At 40.0% G+C, this 22859-nt stretch overlaps 1 protein-coding gene and 1 long non-coding RNA gene across 2 annotated transcripts in view; both read right to left on the bottom strand.

Moving 5' to 3' along the window:
• ATP10A (ATPase phospholipid transporting 10A (putative)) overlaps positions 1-22859 on the bottom strand; it is a 110529-nt gene that overhangs the window by 64689 nt on the left and 22981 nt on the right. Inside the window, exon 2 of the mRNA XM_065677629.1 lies at positions 5209-5413. Within this exon, the coding sequence (XP_065533701.1) occupies positions 5209-5413 (205 nt within the window). The remainder of the gene's footprint in view (positions 1-5208; positions 5414-22859) is intronic.
• On the bottom strand, positions 11653-16388 carry LOC136013568 (uncharacterized). The gene is made up of 2 exons (XR_010612285.1): positions 16345-16388; positions 11653-12043 (listed from the first exon to the last, which is right to left on the bottom strand). It is a non-coding gene; the product is annotated as an uncharacterized LOC136013568 (long non-coding RNA).

Raw genomic sequence — 22859 nt, 5'->3', positions numbered from 1 at the left:
AGCTCTCAGAGGGATACATGCACCTTCTCAATGGCAGCCGTTACATTTAGCTTAGCTTTCAGCTGAACTGAGGGTTTCCACATACAACATCCAGGACATGGCCAGTGGTTAATACACCATAAGCTGCTCCAGAATCTACAGTGAGTCTTTGTAAATTTTGTTAAAAGGCATACTGAGTAAAAACAGTGGAGCAAGGAAATGTAAATGTTTTTCATGAGTCTAGATTCGTACTATCAAAATATCCTAAATCAAGTTTATGAAACCTGAAAGGGAGTTCTGAGCTCTCGCAGCCTAAGCTGTATCTGCTTATCCACTCTCTGAAGAGCGGTTGACACGTCTCAGATGGATGGAAAACATTCCATAAGCAACTGCGGAGGGTGTGGTGGCACAGCAGCCTGCGGAGTAGCACAGAAAACACATTGATTCCTCCTGCCTACTGTGTCTCCTGTTAGATCCAGCATACCAGAAAAGGCTGCTGTGACTCGGCAGCAGCAAGGGTGTGTTAGAAATTAGAAGGAAACTGGTGGAATACCAAGAAACACTCGTTTTTTCCAAGAGAGGCTTAGTAGTCACTGCTAACACTGTTAGATCACTCACATTGGGATACAGTACAGTGCTTTCTCATAGCTGCACTGTCGAGAGTGTCATGATGCACACATGGATCTGATTCATCTCCCGGTGTGAACACAGTCCACTACCCTTTTGACTTAAAAGACAGAACATGCAGAATTACTTTTTTGACTGCTTTAAACATTTCTATCACACCCTATCACTGTAGTAGCTGGATAACAAGTCCACAGTATTTAAAGTCTTTTAGGAAAAAAATATCAAGGCCTTTGAAAATCTCCTGTTTCCTTTTTACTACCTATTCACTGAGTGTTTTTCTTTTTTCTTGACTATTTTGAGTGTAGAACAAAAAGGTATACATGCAAACTGGTATCTTCAGACATACAAGGCACAGACAAATACAACAGTGACCCTTCCCACAGCTTATGTATTGATAGCATTTCACATACAGAAAGTACAGGTTTGTGCCAGACAGATCACATTCGTTAATAAACACACAAAGCTAAAAAGCAGTATGCTCCCAGTGTACTATAAATCACTCAGACAAATTGAAGCAGCACTAAAATAAGCGAAATTTCTGGTCACTTGCACTAAAAAGGAAAACAGTTTATTGGAATTCACAAGCAGAGAGGTCCAACCCAAGCCCACAAATGCTGATCTTGGATCTTCTCAGCATATGTTTAGAGTAAAACGATGCCTGCAAAGCACTGGAGATAAGCATACAAAACAGCTTCTATAATTGCTTACTGCTGCTTCAAGAGGCAGGCTAAAAAGAGATCAGAATAGTACTTTTCTGAATGAAGTTTTGGAAGGGGGAAACTGTAACAGCTTTTACTCTCTGAGACTACAGATCTTACATGCTGCTAATGCTCAAGACGGCACACAAAAATCCTTCAGAACATGCTGGCAGAACAGCTGCCCTTCTAGAGGACAGCTGTACCCAATGTAATAGCACTGGGCTTGCTGGCCTCTGGAGAGGGCTTTTGGAGAGAGCACTGCGGTTGCAAGAGGACTAACCAGCGCACACCCCGCTTCAGTGACTCCAAATTGTTAGCCAGGCTCTCTATGGCAAGCAGCTCAGCACAGACCTGTGGGACTGTAAACTGCATGGGCAGGCACAGGGCAGGGACAAAATAAGGAAAGCATGAAAGTCACTCAAAACAATTGTTCCTAGTCCCATCCCCGCTCCTTGCCCACGCTCAGCAGAGTGATGGGTATATAAACAGTTATCCTTCACTGACCTGCTTCGCAGGCATGTGCTCAGAAGTTACCAGTTAGTTCATATAAGAAACACAGAAAGGCCAAGCTTTGTAACACAAAAGCTTCTTTTAATACTTGTGATACTGCTACAGAGACCTTATTCAAAGACAGCTGTTGACAGCTATTTTAAAAAGAAGCTTCCAAAAAAATCTGTGTTTCTTGTCCTATGATAAGCCACATGACTAGGCACGTCATCCTGTAAGGGAGGTGGGGGAAGAGTTTAGCAGTGTGGGAAAAAGACGGTTAGGTCTACATAATCTATTTGTTTGTTTTCCTGCTTGAACAACAGGGCTGCAGAATGACACAAGACCAAACAACTATGAGCATAACTGAGAGTTGTTCTGCTGAGTGCAGTGGTAATATAAAAATGTAAAAGTGTTCTTGTCCAATGCATGAACAAGTGGGGGTGCAGGTCCCGTAAGATTTGTGAATGAACTTTCCTGAGATTTGGTAAAAGGATGGTCAGCATGTGGTGCAAGAGAATTTTGGTCTTCCAAAGTATTTTATGAGATCTAACAATAAGCTCTCTTTGGTTTTTGCCACTTAAGAGATACCCAGATAGGAACTGTACTTCACTCCAAAAAACAGACATCACCTTTCTTATTCCATGATATTTGGCCATGGGCCTACTGTTCATTCAGCATTTCCAAAGCAGCTCCCTCTATCCCACTGCTGAGTGCCTCTCAGCAGAGCAACACCTTCAAGAACAAGTAAGATCCTATCCCTACTAGCATGAAATGAGGAAGCTAATGCTGCTGCCATGAATTAACAGTGTGGTCAGACAGGTGTTGGCCACAACTTTAACAAGGATGGCAAGTATTCTGCTGGGTAACTTAAAGGACGCTGTTACAGAGACAGTCTGTGATGCTGCAGCTGCTGAGGACTGAGGACTTGGTACTTGCAAGTGTGCACTTTCCCTATGACTTAGCTGATGCAGGAAACCAGGGTTGGGTATTTCCTGCTTCTTGGCTATTTTAAGAGAGGGGAGGTAGTCACATGTGGTTTTCTTACAAGCTCTCTTTCAATACTTGACTTCTTGGGGCCCAGTACTATTTTCATTGGAATGAATGAGCTTTCTGTCATTGGCCCCTGTTTAATCCCTGACAATTTATTATGGACCTCTCTGCTACTGTAGCTAGGCATCTTGTGATATAAAATCTGTTTTTAAAAATTATTTATCCACACATCTTAAAGCACACTTCTGAGATAGAAAAGTTCTAGAATCATCTTATAATACAGAGAACAAAGATTTGCAAGGAGGATGAATTAGAAACGCAAAGTGCTGTAGGTGTTTACAAAGTTGACTCTAAGCTGACTCTATCTGCATGATATCTGACTTCCTCAGTAAAGCTGGGTATACTGAGCAAGTTATGCCACATATACCCTGATATGCTAAGCTGCTTGGCACATGAACCTAGCTTTGCTTACCTAGGTGGCCACTGTTTCCTCAGCCTTCTTGCCTAACTAGATCCAATGCAGTCTCCAATAACCTTTAACTCTTCGAGGAGGAAAAGGCACTGCTACTCACTTCCACACAACAGCCTAAAGGTTACAGGTGTTGCCAAACTGTACAAAACCCAGACTTGAAGTCTTCAGCTGACTGGTTTGGATCAGCAATTTAATGCCCACTGAGTATGCCAAACATGAGATTGCAGGGGTATTCCCTCCTGGTTTTCCTGCTGTATTAATGCACACATGAGTTTATTGGTTGAAGACAGAAGAGTGACTCCACAATTGATGGCTTGGGCATGCATTTAGGCTTCAAAGCTTTAGGGTCAGCAGGTCCCATCACACCCCAACAGGTTCCAAGAATCACACTCCTAGTGATGAATCATGACTCTCTCGCCAGGAAACTGGGGATCCTGATGTAGTACAAGGGACTCCTCAGGGCAGCAAGGTTCTTGAAAGCCAGTCTTGTGATGATCTGTACTTAGACACTTCAACACTGTTTACCAGCACCTCCTGCTGTGTGTCAGATGGTCTCGGATCACAGAAATACAACTATTTGCTGTGGATGAGTGGAGGAACTGGTACATTCCCAGGTCTTCCTTTGAGACAGAGCTGGGATGTGCCCTTAGCTTATAACTGTAACCACAAACATGAAAGCATCCCTGTATTCAGTAGTTTATACGCACTCTATGGCTTTTGTCCTACAGAATTTGCCTGAGGTCATGTAGGAAGTCTATGCTGGCAGAGAAGTGGGATACATCATCTGAGTACCACCCTGGAGTTCTACTCACTGGGAAAAAATTCAGTGGGAAGGAGATGGGACGATGGAGAAGCAATTCAATCAGCTTCTTTGAAACAACCAAAGTTTTTGAAACATTTGGCCTGTAGCTGATTAGGCTTCTTGCCGTGGCAGTAGCTGCTGTGTCATGTCTAAATTCTATGTGGAAATCACTGATTATTAAACAAGTCTTTATCTCATGTTTTCACACACTATTCAGAGAGAGGCTTTATCCACCATAAAGAATTATTTGGAAGGCACATTGATTTTTATCCTAGTCAAAGGATTCCAACTTCATTAATGGTGATTACCTCAGTATAACTATAGGCTTGTGTAGTTACATTTAATGGCCGTGTTAAGTGCAGCAGCTCCACTGTTTACAAAATCTATCAAATGAGAAGAGCTACTAGGAAAAAAAGACTTAGCTGAAATCTAGAAAATATTTTTTTTTTCCCTAACAAAATACAGGAAATTGGAGTTAGCTAGCAAGAGGTAAGGGAAAGGAGGGTATACAAAGAAATACTATTTCAGTAAGATTATTAAAGCAAGTAAAACTTCAGGTAATTTCCTCTAATTCTGCTGAAAGTAACTGATCTGGACTTTGTTTTGTTTCAAAGTAGTGCTGTTGGGGAGAGATAAGCACAGCGAGAGAGCAGTACAACAGCTTTTCAGCACAGACACCTCCAGAATGCATGTATGCTGTCCCTTTAAATCTTACAAGCTTTAATGCTCCAAGTGCTGGAGGGATATTTTGCAACACGGAGTTTCAGGCAAAATTCCTAATTGAAACTGATCTTGTTTGCAGGCAGGAAAAGTAGTTGTTTATATTTAAATATCATCTCACTGGGGAGTTAAAATGTGTTTTCAAAAATCAAGCTACAATAGAAGCCATTAAAAACCCCCAACATTTTCCAACCACACACAATTGCCCCAGATAATTCCTATTCAAATTCAGGGAAAAATTATGGTAAAACTTCTGATACTATGATGAGGTCAGCTGTTGGCAAGTGCTAGTATTTCAATGACAACCATAACAATAATTCATTAGCATTACTAGAGCAAGCAGATTTAGCTGGTGCGGAGTGGACTGGTGAACAGTTTACTTACCTGAAACAAATTCTTACCTTAAGTGAGAGTAAAGAATTGCAACTTACCAGCTCTAAGAACCTCCTCACCACTTGTCTTTGTTTTAAGTTAGTTTCACCATCCAGGTTAGCTGTTTCTATATGGCACAGCCCATCAGGATCACTTGAGGAGAGCAGCAGTATGTCCGCAGGTATAATTTCATTGCAGCGAAGCTGCACAAAGTCTCCAACTTTCACCTCTTTCCAGTATCTGCTTATATATTTCTTCTCATTTCTAGGGAAAAAAAAAAAAAAAAGAAGACATTAACAGCACTTATATTTGAAAAAAGAAAAAAATAAATGCACAGAATGGGGTTCTTCTCATAAGATCTGGTTTGACTAGAGGACAGCATGTTAATCTTAGACCTGGGTTAAGCAGGTTAAGCAGCTTCACACACTCTCTTTTCCCTCCCTCTGTGCTCTGAGCCATCTGCCTGACCCCATGAAGGGGACAGGGCTGCTGTCCATACTGGGTGAAAAGGAGTCTCTTTCAGGGCAAGAAGGGAACTGAATACAGGCTTGGGTGCAGGTCACCCACATTGCACAGCTCCTGAACTTCCTCCATCACATACTACCCTCTGATGCACCCTCAGCTTCCCCTTGCTTCCCCTTGTTGCCTCTTTTCCAACAGGGACAAAGTTTGTATAGTGCTGCAAGTCATATTTGGATGAAGAAGCCAAAAATTCCTAACTGAAAGGAATTTTCACTATTTATCACTAAACCTACAATTACAGTGACATGTCATGCGGCAAAACATGGTCCCAGCTGCTCTATTGGGAAAGGACACTGCCATTTCTTTTAAATATTTCTGCAATATTTTCATTCTAGCCATAGCACTGTGTTACATAGCTGATTTCTGCTTAGTTACGCTGAACCTTTTATTTTGGAGTGTAACTTCTTCGTCAATTCAAAGACCACCCCACCCGAAACAGTGAAGTGTACGTTCATTTAGATATGACCACTGAACCTCTCTAGTTTTAAAGGTCATGCTAGTTTGCTGGTTTTTAACATTTTCTTGAGAGCAAGAAGAAAAAGAAGCAGGTGATTGCTTAATTAATTCATGACGCACAGACTCATGCGCTTTCTTGGCATTTGTACAAATTGCTTTCTTCTTTTGTGTTTTGCAAAGAAATTAATTTCAAAACAGTAACAACATTAACTTGGTAAAACACCTCCAGAAAATGGGCAGCTGCTATTCTGACATTTTTTTTAAGCTGTCAGAAGGCCATTTGCCACGTGAGCACCAAGACGGCTGTCAGCACTGGCACTGTCACCAGAGACAGTTTCCTGTGACAGCACTTTAACTGGCAGAATGAGACTCTGACGGGGACTGGGGAGTGGTGCTGCCTTTTTTATGTTCTTTAAAGTATACTGTTTTAAAATACATCACTTTCAGTAGTAATGTAAATAGATTTGTAAGCAAGTGAAAACATGCAACTCCTGCCAGAGTTATTACCTTGGAGTTACTGTTAGTCATGCCATGTCTAACTCATCCTTGTCATTCCTTCACTGGTGTTATGGGAATTAGTAACTTAATTGTCTTTTATTCATGTATTTAGCCTATATCCTGAACAATCATGCATCAGGTAGCATGACAAGGATGTATTAGATCACGTTTTTACTTCCCAGAACTTCTTCACTGTCCTTTCCTAACATCCAGTTTATAATGGGAGGAATGTAAATTATGGCTGTGATTTCTATTTTGATAAAGCCTGAAAAGAATTAAAAAGAGCCAAGTTTAAAACATGATAATCTTAACAAAGGCAGGTAATATACATACTGGGTGCTGAAATTACTCATTCCCTTCACACCCAGGCTGAAACTAACATTTAACTCTTTCTGCTAATGAGTATGAATATCTTTGAAACCCAGTGTGCCGCAGCATAGTACAAATCACTGCACCACAGATCTGGAGGGTTCATTAGCCCTGCAATCTGTAACTCCAAATCCCTCCACATGTGGCCATTGCTCTTCATCCTTTTTAATTTAACTGTGAAACTGGGTGATGTTCAAATGCATGCACAATGATTAGCTGTATAGAAGTAAGATCAGGCTAAAAATATCAAGTAGTCCCATACTATGCTATAAGCACTACAATTTTTTATTTAACTTCTATTGTTTGGAAAGCACTGCTATTTTAGCATTTCCTCATTTCTCACATGCTTAGCAACTGCCACAATTATATACACTATGGCAGGAAGGGTGGATATCGAGCAACACAAGGCAAAATGGCTGTGCTGGAATAAATGAGTTTGTTCAGCCTGGAGAAGAGAGGGCTGCAGTGAGACCTTACTGCAACCTTTCAGTACCTAAAGGGGACTTATAAGAAAGAGACATTTACAAGGGCCTGTAGTGACAGGACAAGGGGGAAATGGCTTTAAACTGAAAGAGGGTGGATTTAGATCAGATATAAGGAAGATGTTCTTCACTGTGAGGGTGGTGAGACACTGGCAAGGTTGCCTAGAGAGGTGGTAAATCCCTGTAAGTGTTCAAGGCCAAGCTGGATGGGGCTTTGAGTAACCTGATCTCGTTGAAGACATCCCTGCTTATTGATGGGTGGTTGGACTAGATGACTTTTAAAGGCCCCTTCCAACACAAACCATCTTATGGTATTTATCCAACAGTCAGCATGATTTTGCCTGGCGGGGTCCTGTCTGTCCATTTACCTTGTAGGTCCTTCTGGAAGGTCTTCCTGTCTTTGGCCCTCAATGTCCTAAAATCATCTGCAAATTATGCTGTCTTTTCTTTCATAATTACTCAGATGAGAAATTAATGCTTATAACACAGATGCCTTGGTCTATTTCTCTTAGACCTTGCCATTTATCCTTGCTTTGTCCTGAGTCCACTGCTACTGAGTCCTTGATGACAGTCCTCTGCAGTTTCAGCAGAGTGCTTTGTCAAGTTTAAGTAAACACCATCTGACCTCCTGGACAATTTTGTTGAAGGGCTCAAAGAATTCTGTCAGGAACACAGGAACAGGGGGGCACCATCTCAGGTAGTGGGTCCAGCACCTTCTCACAGTTGCAGAAAACCCTGATACAGATATTTCACCCAGAAGCTAACACCCCACAGTTGTAGCTGCCCTCACCACAAGCCTGAAGATAGATTTTAGTATCTGTAATAAACTTAAGGTTGATGCTGCAAGAAACCAAAGCTGCAAACCATGATGAAAACCACAAAGAGGTCAGAGATACTAATTCTTGTATTTCAAAACCTTCTTATATTTCAAAGTAGATAGAGTCTTCCAAATCAATATGCTGCCATGAACTACTGCCACTCTGCAATGGGAATAGATAACTGTTGTTACTCTCATGTGAAATTACCACCATGAAGTATTAGTTTCAGACAGCTAAGCCCAGCTACTGTAACATGTTGTGTTGGACTCACATATTAAAAATGTCTATCCTTCTGCATACAACCTATTTTTCACCAACGCATTTGCGTGCAAAGAATGTATCTGTCAGCTGTGGTTTAAACCCACAGTCATGTAAATCTTCATGCTCCTCTCTGCCACAATCAGAAGCAGAACTTGGCAGTGCTTTTCTGAGCATATCTTTACAGGTAGACATTGACTGAAATCTAAAGATGAATGGCTAAAAAGTCAGATGGAGCAGCTGCATTGGCATCAACACTGTTGTTAGCCAACAGCAAATGTGGCCCTGCCAGGAGTCAGACTCTTCTAGAGGTTAATGTTCTTTTGCAACAATGAAATGCAATTATCCCAGCATATTCACCTTCAAACATACAAGGGAAAGTCTGCAGCATCCTTGCAAGGGTATGAATATAGAGAAAATTACTTTAATTGCTATTAAAAATTTGTATTAGTCTACCTACAGCATGGATTTGGCCTGTGCTCCGTTTTGAGCAGCCTGCAGGTTTGTGCCAAATTTGAGGTTGGCTATGGTTAACAGCAAAACCTAAGCAAAATTAAAAACATTGATGATTTCTTTTCCTTAAATATTAGTTTTAAATTTAGAAATACAGAAACTCAGAAATTGCCTTTTTTTTTTTTTTTTCCTATTAACCATACTTTTTCTTCTTCTGGTCTAATTTGCAGGATGAGGTGATAAAGGTCATGCCCATAATTTTGCTTTTCTGGCCATGCAGACATCAGTTTAGAGCTGCAAAAGGCTGAAGATTTCAAACAGTCTCTACTTAAACATTACAAAAATAATTGTTTCTTTTTTTTTTGAATAGCTTTGAACTGTTTTGGTATAATAAGGAATTATTCAAAATTCCTCTAAGGGAGATAAAACCCCTGCACATAGAATCTAAGAGGAATCTTCCCTCTTCTCATTTTTTCAGTTTTTTTTTTAAGTCTGGCCAAAATATCACAAGCAACTTGGTAAAGGAAATGTGAGGGCCATGCAGCTGTAATCTGTTCCACTTGTGGATGGCCTGCAGAGTAGAAATTTTATACTTTAAAACAAGAAGATGGGACTAATAGGTAATCATTTCTTACTTCCTATACTTCTCCACTGCCAAAAAATACAGCTAATGAGTGGGAATGGCTAACGCAGATTTGATCCTCCAGTTCCAGTGAGTGGTTTGGGCACCCGTCCTTCTACGTAACATTGTCCTAGCTTAGGCCCAGCACAGGCTCATGTATTAATCTCAGCAGGGCTTGTAAAATACATCTGGCAAAAGAGGACATTCTCTTGCACCTTTTGGGGTGTTCAGTCTGTTCAGTGTGTCTTCCACAGCACACCGCTTCCTACAAAGGTTGTGGCTGCAAGCCCCAGTTTTTTAAGCCTCTCAAAACATCCAAACAAAATGTTGTTTCCCAGTCCAGGCCCATCCGCTGGCCTGCTTTTGAAGTAACAATCATCTTCACTTCAAAAGAAATCAGACTCCTTTGCCTTCCCTGCCAGCTGAGGTTGGTCATTGAACCAGTAGGCTTTACAAGAAACACCACAAGCAATTAAGTCTGTAGAAGAGGAAAAGCCCTTCACAAAAGACAGGTCAAAGAGTTGTTGTGTATGTACAAGGCAGAGCTGTTCTTGGGTGTCAGCAAGGTCCTTCTTTTTCATCTCAAGAGGCAGAAACAGAGTGGGGTAGCACAAAAGAATATATCTATCTGCTACCAGTGACTCAAAATGTTCAAATCAGTTGGCTACAAACACTGTGACAAGCCTCCTGGTTAGGACCAAGCTAACCAAAAAATCTCGAGATTTATTGGCAGGGCCCAAGGAGAGTAGCAGCTCCCGAAGGAGATAACACAAATCATAACACAAGCACAGGTATGTCACATCAGGCCAGACTATCTTTAGGGAGGATTCAGCATCTAGATGTTTCTCAACAGGTCCTTCACGGTCACAGAGTTTTCCCAAATTGTCTGTTATTTCTCTTGCCTGAGCTGCTGCCTCACGTTCAACCCTTCACCTCTCCTCCCGACACTCCTGCAAATATGGAGGGGGTTCACACTGACTGAGCCCATAGCACTCTATCAACACTTGGGTAGCAAGCAGAGATTTTGTCTAACTCATCACAGGCTATAAAAGCAGAGCTGCTGGGTAGCACTGAAATATGGGCACAAAACTGCTGTTACCAGTACTAATTATGATTTGAAAACTACAGGTGTAGCAGATCTCAAGAGTTTAAAAACAAGAGCTATCTATGAGACCAAGGCATATATTACACAAAGTCTGAACATGCTAAGTATCTATGGAAACCATGTTAGAACCATTTGGGTACAATTACAATATAGTGGCAAAATGAAGGAAAAACATGCAAGTCAATGCCAAAGGAGGTTACATAATACCCAGAATATGTCTCCATTCCACCACAAACGATAACATCTGTTTCTATGAAAATAAATCATGAAAAGGCTCTGAATCTGATATTAATCAGTCAAAACAGATTAACAGAGTGTGTTCTTGAGAAGAAGAGAACAAAATCTCTCCATGACTGAAAAAGTTTCTGAATAGATCCTGTAATATTCACATTATTTTAAGGGCACTTAAAAGTTTTCTTGTTTTCATGGACTTAGAATATTCTTTGCTTCTTTTTTTGAAGATTAGCAAGTGCAAATGTATGTTACAGTTGCTAGAAGCAAATGTGTGTGTATGGCAATGACGAGTCATAAAGGTGCCTTTTATTAGACGCATACTTCCTGAAAACTGATAATTTTTCTGTTACAAGTCAAACTTGCAGTGAAAAAAAATGTACCCAGGAAACCTCTGTGATTCAGATTTATAATGTGGAAGTAATAATTTAACTTCTCTTGGCAATGTTATCGCCATTATACCTCATGTTGAAAGAAACCTCGCTATTGTTCACCAAAATGAAACATTTGATACCCGGAATACATGATTTTTCAGCCAAGACACTTTTAATAACAATATGAAACATAAAAGCAGAACTTGCAATGAAACTTTATACAAACTGAAGAAAGAAAAAGCTGTGCTCCAAAACTTGATTTTAAAACTCTAAGTCTGTTTAGAGAGATGTTTAGTATTACTGGTTTTTTTAAAGTGGTATGATTCTCTTAGGTTTACTGCCAAAAATACTAACAAAATCCAATCACCCTTCCAGGAAACAGATATATTGGGAGAGAAGAGTACCAATTGCTTTTATCTAGCAGGATGAGCAGGTAATGGTTAGTATTGAGACTTCCTAAATGGGTATCATATAAGGAGGTGAAGAAAGTGGAAGAACAGCCTGGATGTAATTTGCATCCAGTCTTATAGACATTAAAACTCATGAGTCAGTCACTTCCATACTAAAGCCACAAAGCTTTTGACAGCTTGAGATATGAGAACTTATCTTCTGAACAAAGTAATGCAGGAAGTGCTTGTCTTCAGATGTCTTCCTCTGAGCATCACCAAACACAGCCCTTGCATTTGACAACACTGCTTACTGGTACCTAGAGCAAAAAAAAACACACAATGCAAAGGAGATGGCTATCCCAGCAGAGGGCCCACAGCCAGATAAGGTTCTCATCCTGACTTTCAGAGCCATCAGAGATATAAGAGTTGAGTATTTACATTGCAGTGCTGCTCCAAGCCACTGCGAAAAGATTCAGCTGAGCCTGGTGGTCTGCAAGCATGGAAGGAGAAACAATCCCTTACCTGAAGGGAACCCACTCAAATAATAGATACATAATGACACAAATCTCCTGTATCTGTGCCTGCTTCCAAAACAGATACAGAAAAAGCAGGAACTCTTCCAAGGACATCTTACGTGCTAAATTTTGGTAAGACATGAGCTCTATGTAAAAGCCTTCCAGGATCCTTGTCCTCTAAACCAATAATTAATGGCATGAGGCCACTCAGGAAAGCTGTCTGAGAGCCTGAAATTCAGGTGTGAATTAGATGCATAAGTCCAGTGGACTAAATCCTCCATTCAGTGCTCTCACTGCATTTAAGCCAGTACAATCAGGTGACCATTCCAAGGGAGCTCTTCATATCTTTATGGTACATCTTAAAAGGTAAATTTAGAATGAGGAAATAAGGAAAATCCCATTCTTCAACAGATTCAGACACTTTAATGGATTTTTTTTTTTTTTTTCCTTCTCATTCTTCTGGTTATACACACCTGCTGCATTTAATTTCAGGACTACCTGACCCAGACCGTAAAAATGCATTGGTATATTCACTATGTACACACAAAAGCCATTTGTAAAGAACTACTAAAGCTAGGTGTTTCCTAAGTGCAACAGCTCTTATGTGAAAAATAATTCCTTTGGGTTTTTTTTCTAGCTAAACATGCAACAGTTGAAAGAATTTTTATCAGGAATGCTATTTACTGCTAATTACATTCACAGCCTTGATGGATTTGTTCACTGATACTCAGTTCGGGAGAATCGGAGGCTGATCTGAAAAGCACAGCTGAAGTTTTAAACATAAGAACTTATCTTAGGCTCCATGTAACCAATTTCTCTATATTTAGCTGCTCTTACAGGCTATTTAATCTGTCTTTGGGTGTCTGGATCACTGCTTGCCCCAACAAGACAAGAATACTAATAGGAGGGAAAGCAAACAGCCTGAGGTTATATCTTAGTACCAAGAGATGTTTAAATTACCATAGTGTCCTCTAAACAAATCTAAACATAAAAATACGAAAACTTAAAATTCTGCTATAAAATAGTAATAAGGTATTTCCTAAGAATGCCTTCTTAATGAAGATTGATAAGGCCACATGTAAACTGGGACCTGGGAGCACTTCCAAATATCCATGGCTGAGTACATACACTAGGTTGGATCTTGTACTAGACTGAAACCACGATGTGAGTAAGTTTCAATTTGCTATTCTGCAGGCCCTGATGCAGTTTGAATTCAGACTTATATAAGCCTGTTTTTGTAGACATTCACAGAATATAAAAATATTCCTCACTTCCATCAGAGAAGAATTAGAAGACTGAAGTCCATGCAAATCATATGCAGTGATATGAATCTTTGAAAGTTTAAGTCTGAACAAGAATGTCTACAGATGAAAATTTTATATTCAAAATTTGTGGTGAAAGTAAATAGAAGAAGTGAGAACCATAAAATGCAAAATTCTACTATTTAAAGGAAATGTAGGATGCCGTTAGTAACATTTGAGTAATTCAGATTCAACAACTTGATTACTGTTGGTACCAGATATAAAAAAATCAGGATAAGAATTCCTTTAATGCTTTCAGTGTCAATTTGACTATTCTGAGAGCCCTTGCTTCTATGTTGCTTTCCCTGACTTAAAGATGTTGGTTTTCATCTCATTAATATTCCAAACTTACTGGAGCCAGTCAATGAGTGTAGCTGAATATGAAATACTAAGCTAGAGTAATACTTCTGTTTTTTCCCACAGAGATAAATGCACTCCTTTTCTTTCCCACTGATTTACAATCAAAATGACTATGCATTATAGTCAGCTCAATGGAATTATGAGATATAGTCAGCTAACACTATGAGGGTCTCTGGTAACACCCTGATCAGCTAATGCTGACTGTGATCAGGGGTAGAAGTCACATGGATTCACCAAGGGGAAATCATGCTTAACCAACCTGACAGCCTTCTTTAATGGGACAACTGGCTAGATAGATAAGGGAAGAGCAGTGGATGCTGTCTACCTGGACTTCAGCAAGGCTTGCAACACTATCTCCCATAACATCCTCATAGGCAAGCTGAGGAAGTGCAGGCTGGACAAGTGGATGGTGAGGTGGATTGAAAACTGACTGAATGACAGAGCTCAGAGGGTTGTGATGGGTGGCACAGTCTAGTTGGAGACGTGTAACTAGCAGTGTTCCCCAAGGGTCAATACTGGGTCCAGTACTGTTTAACTCTTTCGTCAGTGACTTGGATGAAGGGATAGAGTCCCCCCTCAGCAAGCTTTCTGATGAAATGAAACTGGGAGGAGTGGCTGATACCCCAGACTGCTGTGCTGTCATTCAGAAGGATCTAGATAGGCTGGAGAGATGGGCAGAGGAACCTAATGAAGTTCAACAAAGGGAAGTGCAGAGTCCTGCACCTAGGAAGGAGCAACCCCATGCACCTCTACAGGCTGGGAGCTGACCTGCTGAAAAGTAGTTCTGTGGAGAGGGACCTGGGAGTCCTGGTGGACACCAAGCTGTTCATGAGCCAGCAATATGCCCTTGTGGCCAAAGCCAATGGTATCTTGGGTTTCATTAGCAAGGGCATTATTCTCCCCCTCTACTTAAACCTGGTGAGGCCTCACTTGAATTACTGTGTTCAGTTCTGAACATACATACTTAAACAAAACCACGCACACTTACAAATATAAATTCTTGTTTACTATTGCCCCATTATAAAGAAATAGTGTAATTTGTAAACACTGTTTCATAGAAACTGTCTGAATTCACATCGAAGAATTTAAAATCTGAGTGGGCCAAGTAATAAGAATGGGTATTGTGCTTTGATTCCTTTTTTATGAACAGGTTACCTCATCAAGCTCAGTATTTCTTGGTAATTACTAAATAAGTTATTTGCAAATATTATTCTTGCAATTAAGAAAAAAATGTTCATGTATGGTTTTAACTTATTGTTCACTTACAAACCAAGTTACAAATCTTGGCCCAAATTCAGCAAGGTACCTGAATATATTCCATCTAAACTCAGGTGAAAAACACTCTTTCTGGCCAGACTCCAGAAAGAAAACTTCTCTATTTCACATTCATATCTTCCTTGGGGTAAAAATGATAAAACATTGAAATTCAATACCCGAGGAACAAAATAAATTCCAAGGTCTTTACTGCAGCCAAAAGAAGAAAGTAACTGGCTGCAAACAACTCCGCTTTTGAAATGCCCAGAAACTGGGCTTAGAGCAAGCAATTTCAAAGAAACTATTTATTGAAAGGATTTGAGTCATGGAGGGGGAACAAACAACCTAAAAGAGTTTGTGTGATCTGAAACACCTCAGCAGGTGGCAGGCCACCCTGGTTGTGGGCAGAAAAAGCAGCAATTGGCAGCCTGGCATATACTGAGACCAAAACATTTGTGTCACAACCTCTAGGCAGAAGCTAGCTTAGAAAGGCAGAACCATCAGTTTTAAAAATAAACTTTAATCTGATCTCTAAATTTTGTATTCCAAATTAAACCAATCTAGTCCTGCAGATAAAAGCTGCAGAACGAGCAAATGATTTTTTTTTAATCCTGAACCTTTCTTCCCCAACTCCGTAATAAGTTCAAAAAGAAATAAAAAATTTGAATCACAGCTTTTTAGAGAACACACATCTTCAAATTAGCTTAATTTTAACACATTCAAAGTCCAGTTCTTAGACTTCCTTTGAAGACTTTTCTCTCTCCCTTGTACATCTCTATTTATTCTATCTCTATTACTCAAATCCATAACCGAGGGTTATTTTTCACTCCTTTCCCCATCATAAAACCCCAGCACATCTTAAATGTGTGCTTCTCCTTGATGACAAACACAGTAAGACACTGATTTCCAGTCTTCCCTCCATCCTTTTTCCACACTGTTTTTTCTACAATCACTTTCCTTCTCTATCCTCAGCAATTAATGACTTTGAACCCAATGGTCCCCCTTTGCTACACTGAGTTGAAAGCTAACTCCTCTCCAAAGCAACTTTTTCCTCCTTATCTAGCTTTTGCTATACTTCTGTGGATAGTGATTTTTTCTGTTAGAACCTCACGAATGATTATGTATCTTTTTTTAGGACTCCTCTAATGGATAAAACACTTTTCCAGACATTAAATGGATTGCTCTTACCTCCATAACTGTGAGGTTAACTAAGGAGAATTCTTTGTAAGGAAGACAACCCAGCTTGTAAAACTCCTAAAACTGAAAGTCATGGTTACAATCCTCCTGTCATGTGGGTCCTACTCATCAAAAGAAAACCTTTTATCTGCAGACAGTAATTTAGACCAAGCTGCTTTGAAAATGCATAGTACAAATTCTGAAAATGATTTCTTGACTATCCTCAAAACAATCCATTTCTTCTGTAAACATATGCCAAGAGTTACTCATGCCCCAGGACATAAATTCAGCCTAGACACCTTCCAGTGTCCAGCAGGTCACTCCATCAGCATGCTGCTGGCTCATGTGCTTCCTACAGCTTGGTCTGTCTGCAGAGACAAAAGCAATACACCACTGGCACTTTCAGAAGCTCTGCTAGTTGAGTTGTGGTATTAGAGCAAGAGTGGGGTGTGAGAAAGATATATAAACACTTCAGGGTTAAGCTAATTTTTTTGTTTGCTTTTTTAGCCTAATCCAAACAAATATGTTTCCTTGACATTTTTTAGACTTAAATTCATATACTCTGCATAAAAATACACAAAATATTTTATGGAGGACAAAAAGGCATCTTCAGTCATTTTTAAACATTATTGGCCCAAAACCTTGTTTGAGAACTCTACGTACAGTGCATCATTTTCCTTCATCTTTAAACAACAGGACATAGCAGAAACACTGACATGATCTTAATCCGAGACGCAAAGCTGTAGGCTGCTCCCAATTAACAACATTTAGTCTCTGGAGACTGTCAAATGAACCGTGAGAAACAATGGCATTCTCTAGCAAACAGGCTTCTACAGCCTGTGCTACTGCTCATATGTTATCCCATTGCAGCTGGCAACCCACTGGAGAAGACCAGGCCGCTGACTGTAACACATGCTTCATCTGCCTTAGTCTGAGGCAGCACCAAATGACTCTCCTGTAAGCAACTTCATTTGGCACTTTGTGCAATGAAGCTACATCTGGGAAAGGTGCCTTTGGAATCAAACCACCTCAGTTACAATGCAACCGATTTTCAATTCAGACTAAAAGAGGACATCTAACCCTAAGAATTTGCCAGTCTATAAATTATTTTTTTACATACATATGAAATTATATCCATGACACTCAAATACAAAAAAATTCTCTCCTTTCTTACCATCTTTATATCAGCAAGCAGATCCCTTCCAGGCTAGGTTTACATCCTTTTAGGAGAACCTCAACTTTACACATATGTCTCAGACACTGATGAAGAGACAGACGGCAGAAGAGTTTGCTGGATGGGGACAGAGAGATGAGAAGTACATGAGATACAAGAAGAAGTACATGAGATACATACATATAGAATAAGAAAGTGTGAGGTATACATGGAGGAAAGCCTGTGAAGGAGATTAAAGCTGAGAAAGAGAACTAACGACCATTTTCAAACGTAAGAGCAAGGGCTGTTAAGGAAAACTTCCTTCACCTTAAGTAACAGCGCGTAAGTTCCGGTTTTGGAAAAATTCAGTCTGCATTATGAAAATGGGGAGAAACTAAGGCTGGCTGGTAATAAAAGGTTGTTGCTCCTATGACTCTACTTTTGCTGGGGACTCCTAAGGTTTATTGCCAAGACTGCACAACAGGGAAGTACTGTGCAGCTTTGTCTTCTGGACCTGCCACATTAGTTTTGAGACCCTACCAGTCTGTGGGCCATAATGGTCCTTGGACACATAGGCTGCAAAATAAATTCACACGCTGAATATATGTTGAGGGCTGCACTCTTGAAGTGACTTTCAGCAAAGCAGACAGGCGACATTAAACAGAATGTCAATGGACTCTTCACATTCAGTTTCATACACAGGGTATACTGGTTTTCAGAGGGAGACTACAGTAAAATGTTGTATTTTATTGCCAGTGTTGCAAAGATCTACCTCAGAGCAGTGAGATTTGCTCAGTTTCCCCTGAGAAACCTATGGAGGGAAAACATTTCCTTCTCTGTGTCTTTCACAGCCTGTCTTAGCTCACCTGGTAAAGCATCTTGAGTTCTGCTCATTTAACAGCATGAAAAGAAACCCGGAATATTTTTGTATGCACGATATGTACCAATACATCCTATTACACTTTGTTAACAATCATACTTTGCTTTGACATTAGTTCACTTGGGAAACATTACATAAACTGCATAGATCATTTCTGATGCTTTGATTTAGAATTTATTAATTTTATTTTTTATTTTTTTTTTATTTTAATCCATCTGGAAACTGAGGATGGAGAGACTGAAAAGTCTTCCAAGAGGATAAGGGTGAAATGGTATCACCAATAGATTGGGATTTGATGATCAGTACGGTTCATCAATAAACTCTATTTCTTATTAGAGTGAATTTTATGTAAAGAAATGCAGCAACTGAAAACTAAAGAGCAGACTGCGTAATTTAAACCCAGATACAATAGTTTTGTGTCTCCTTCAACCCTTAACAGGGAGGTAAGATAAGCATGGCAGCAGGCGGGAAAGCAGGAATCCAGCAGGATCCAATTTTTCAGTGAAAACATTTTATCATTTCACATGCACATACTGATAGTAATCTTTGAGTCAGAAAGCCTCAAATTATTTAATCTTGCAGTGGACTGAGTATTCTGCGTTCAGTTTAACTAGCTTAAACTTCAACTCTGAGCTCAGCAGAGCTCTGTCTGCTGGCAGCTATCACTAAACTTACCCAGTATTTAGGGGGACTCAGGTGCTCGGGGCTCAGGCTGGACTTAGTATTTCGCCAGCAAGACATTACAAGACATTTCAAGGCACAGAAGCTCAGACTGAACTTCAGAACCTGTTTACTTCAAGTTGATTATTAATTTGAGCATGCACAGCAGAGCTTCAAAATGAAAGGTTTTAAATATGGGTGTGGGAGTCAGGCAATCATAAGTTTATCAGGTTGTGAATCTGTCTAGCAAGGCTCTGAAATTGAGAGCCTTAGTCAAATTCCAGCATCTACCAGCTAGAAATTTACACAAATGCTAAGTATTAAAAGTACTGAAACACTCCTGGTCAGAACTGACCAATCAGCCTAAACCAAGGCAAGTTGTGTTTGGCATGAGGTCATCGGAAATCCAGAGAAAACAAAGGTAATTCCTTGTCTTCTAAAAGGAAAAAGTTACAAAGTAGTAGAATATCTAAGTTTCCAGATCATAGAACACTGAAATAAAGTATTTTTGAATCACGTAATCTCACTTTCAAGAAAGCCACAGAAACAGGTAGTTAGCTTGCATGTTCTCCCCAGTTGTCAGACCACCTCTCCGAAGCTGAGACATTTTGGTAAAGTTGCTGTCATTTTGCTTTCAATGAAAACTTGTCTTAAGACCTCGGGATAGACAGAATGCCTGTATTTTAATAGAAGATGGAATACCATCTCTGAGTATCACTAAATCTGTTATTCCTGGTCTAACAAAACCTTTTGCATATAGATCAGAAAATACAAAAAGGTGCATCTCTAAGGTTAATCAACTACTTTGAGAAAATCTAAGAAATTGGCGAAAGTCCAATAATAATGTCTACAATCTATGAAGGTGAATTCTCCAATTCCTTTACAGTAAAAACCTATAGATCCTTTTTACACAAAGACATGCATTCCTTTCTTCAAGCAGAACCATATGCTTTTATACTTTTAAAAAATAGCTTAGTGGAAAAATTAGAAAAGACCTAACTGTCTGGGGACCGCAACTATTTTAGCTGCTAGTGTACCTCATTCAACTTTATGCCTAAAGTAGACCACTTACACTGTATATATCTTTGTATGAAAGAATAATTCTCTGTAAATAAGACTACTGATTGCACCGTAGTGATTATAATTTGATAGTATTTAGCCAATTTTTAACTAAACAAAAGAATATTCTGTTGCAGTCTGTGAGAAACTCTGGAGTTTATGGAAAGATGTGGACTATGATGGTGGTTTCTTAAAAGTGACATGATCACAGAATCATAGAACGGTTCGGGTTGGAACAGACCTTAAGGATCATCTAGTTCCAATCCCCCTGCTATGATTAGAGACATGAGTCTGTATTTTGTCATGATCGCATCAGAGGACTATGCAGATATACTCAAAATCCTCAGGGTTTGTTTTTTGACTTTTTTTTTTTTTTTTACTCTAAAAAAGAATTGGGTACTAAGAGTTTCAGAACTTGAAATCATGTTCTTAGGATGATGGTATAATATATGAAGAAATACATTAAGTGCCAGAATGAATAACAGTGACAAAAGAATCACAGACCTCTCAGAGAGTTACGTGGCAAAATTCTCACTGATGACAACTGCAGATTTTTGGCTGGCGTCTGGCAATAAACAGCTGCTGAAAAACACCTACAAGGATGTAATTCTAAATGTGACTGTATCTCCAAAAGCTTAAAAGTACAAAAAGAAAAGAGAGCGCATAAAAGTGTGACCATAACTGCTGTCATCAATGTACTGTTTCACAAAAGCTTTCTGGAAATGCTACTTTTAATAATATCAGGTGTAAAGAGCAGCGCAATATGGCTTATAAATTACTGGAAGGGCTGTTGACATAGGTTAATAGTAAATGACAGCATATGGAGTAGCGAGAGAGAATCAGAGGAGCGAGTGATTAACTCCAGTTCTAGTCACCATCAAAACTAATGATCTGTAGGCAGTGGTATGCACCATGGTAAACTAGACACATCAAATACATAGAGCAGAGGACCTACTGAGGTAAGTTCTCTCCTATTTGCTTTATTACACAGCCATTGCCATATTAAGCTAAACTGATGGTTTTATTAGCACTAGGCTATATTCAGTCTCAGTCAATTTTTAAGACAGCTCCTCATTTCAGAGAGAGATTCCTAATTCAGCGCTTGTAGAAAGATGCACGATACTCAGGTAAGTCAGCAGCCCTGAATCACCCCTATGGAAATTATGCATATGAAGAAGAAAAGAAGTGAGGTACTAAATATAACACATAAGCATGGGCTTATAAAGTGTGGGTGGAAGGCGGCTGTGATATCCTCTGGTCAAGTCACAGGTCTAGATGACACAGAAGTTAGGACGCAAGAACACACTGAAGCATGAGTCCTACCCAGGCTAGATGGAGGGTGTGGATAGCAATGCTATCTTGAAACCCAGCAGTTGCAGGTCAGCACAATTTGTAGCTAAAAGCAGAGATGATCACTTCATCTAGCAGGGATTTCTACTCTGACTGTTCTGCAGTTTGAAATATTGCCAACAACCTCAACAGTGGAATGAAAGGGATGAGAATCTGGGCAGAGTTCAGAGAACACAAACATGGAAAGAGCTTTATGAGGAAATGCAAAAATAACTATGTTGTACAGAGCATTCAAATCATCTGCAGAGGTGTGATAACCTCACAAATACTGGGAGCTGTTACGTGAAAGAGGGAAAGCGTATTTAGTGTGGTACAAAGGGGCACAGACAGAGTAAAAGAATGAAACTCCATCAGGTGTGTTACATCTGGGCAGCAAATATACTAACACAGACTACCAGACTGGGACTGCTAGACGGGGACTACTGCTGTGCCCAAGGAGCACAACATCCACACATGCTGATAGAAACCTTTTGTTTTATTCACACTTGAGGAAGGGAAAGGCTGATAGCCCCATGGCTCATCCCAAGCACTAGCACAGCAGGGGCAGTGGTACTTGATGTTTTCCCTGGACTGCTATAGGAAGGCACTGAAATGGTTTTGCCTATTCTGAGTACAGCTGTGCCAAGCTAAATGGTTATGGTTTGCAGCTCATCACAGACTGCTCACCATGGCCTTCCTCTAACAGGTGACCTCCAATTCCTGGCACAGCTGTTTCTGTGGCTACTTCCTAGGTCAGTTAAAAAAATCCAAAACCTTACTATTAGAAGTGCTAGAGCTCATCTGGATCATTTTGACTGAAGTGCACTAGGAAGAGACCTTAAAAGCAGTGAAGCTGAGCAGCTGAGGGGGTAGAAGAAGGTCCTAGGGGTAACCACATCTGCAGGGCTCAGCTGCAGATAGAACAGGATGTGTAACCACACTGCTGTTCCCTGCTCTGTGTCAGAGAGGATGTTTCTGATGGAGAAAAGCAGTTCTTTCTCCAAGCCCTTTCAAACCCTCTCTGCTGAAAAAGCATCACAGTTGCCAATAATTGAGGTGGCCTGTCCACTGCCCCCTAAGCTAGGACCACAAACTATCTGATGCTTCTATCACCATCAGGAAATAAGAAATATTCCTTACTGTTACTAGTCTGCACCGGATTAAAAAAAAAAAAAAAATCAATCAATCTCAACTAAGAAACTCTATCACGTTTATGATCCCCTGCCTCATCAAGGATTTTGAACCTTAAACAAGTACAAAATGAGGAAAACGAAAACAACCTCCCTGGCCCCTTCCTACTCTCCAAGACTTTATTTTTCCGTGGGTTTACTTGGCACGTAGCTTAAAAAATGAGGTATTAAACAGAGCTGCTGAGTGAAGATGTCTGTCACAGACAAGCATCCTGTGAAACTGCTAGTACAAACCCAAACCTGACTGGAGTGTCTC

The sequence above is a fragment of the Lathamus discolor genome, chromosome 4, assembly GCF_037157495.1.
Source record: "Lathamus discolor isolate bLatDis1 chromosome 4, bLatDis1.hap1, whole genome shotgun sequence".
NCBI lineage: Eukaryota > Metazoa > Chordata > Aves > Psittaciformes > Psittacidae > Lathamus > Lathamus discolor.
This window is presented reverse-complemented; position numbering and strand designations above follow the sequence as displayed.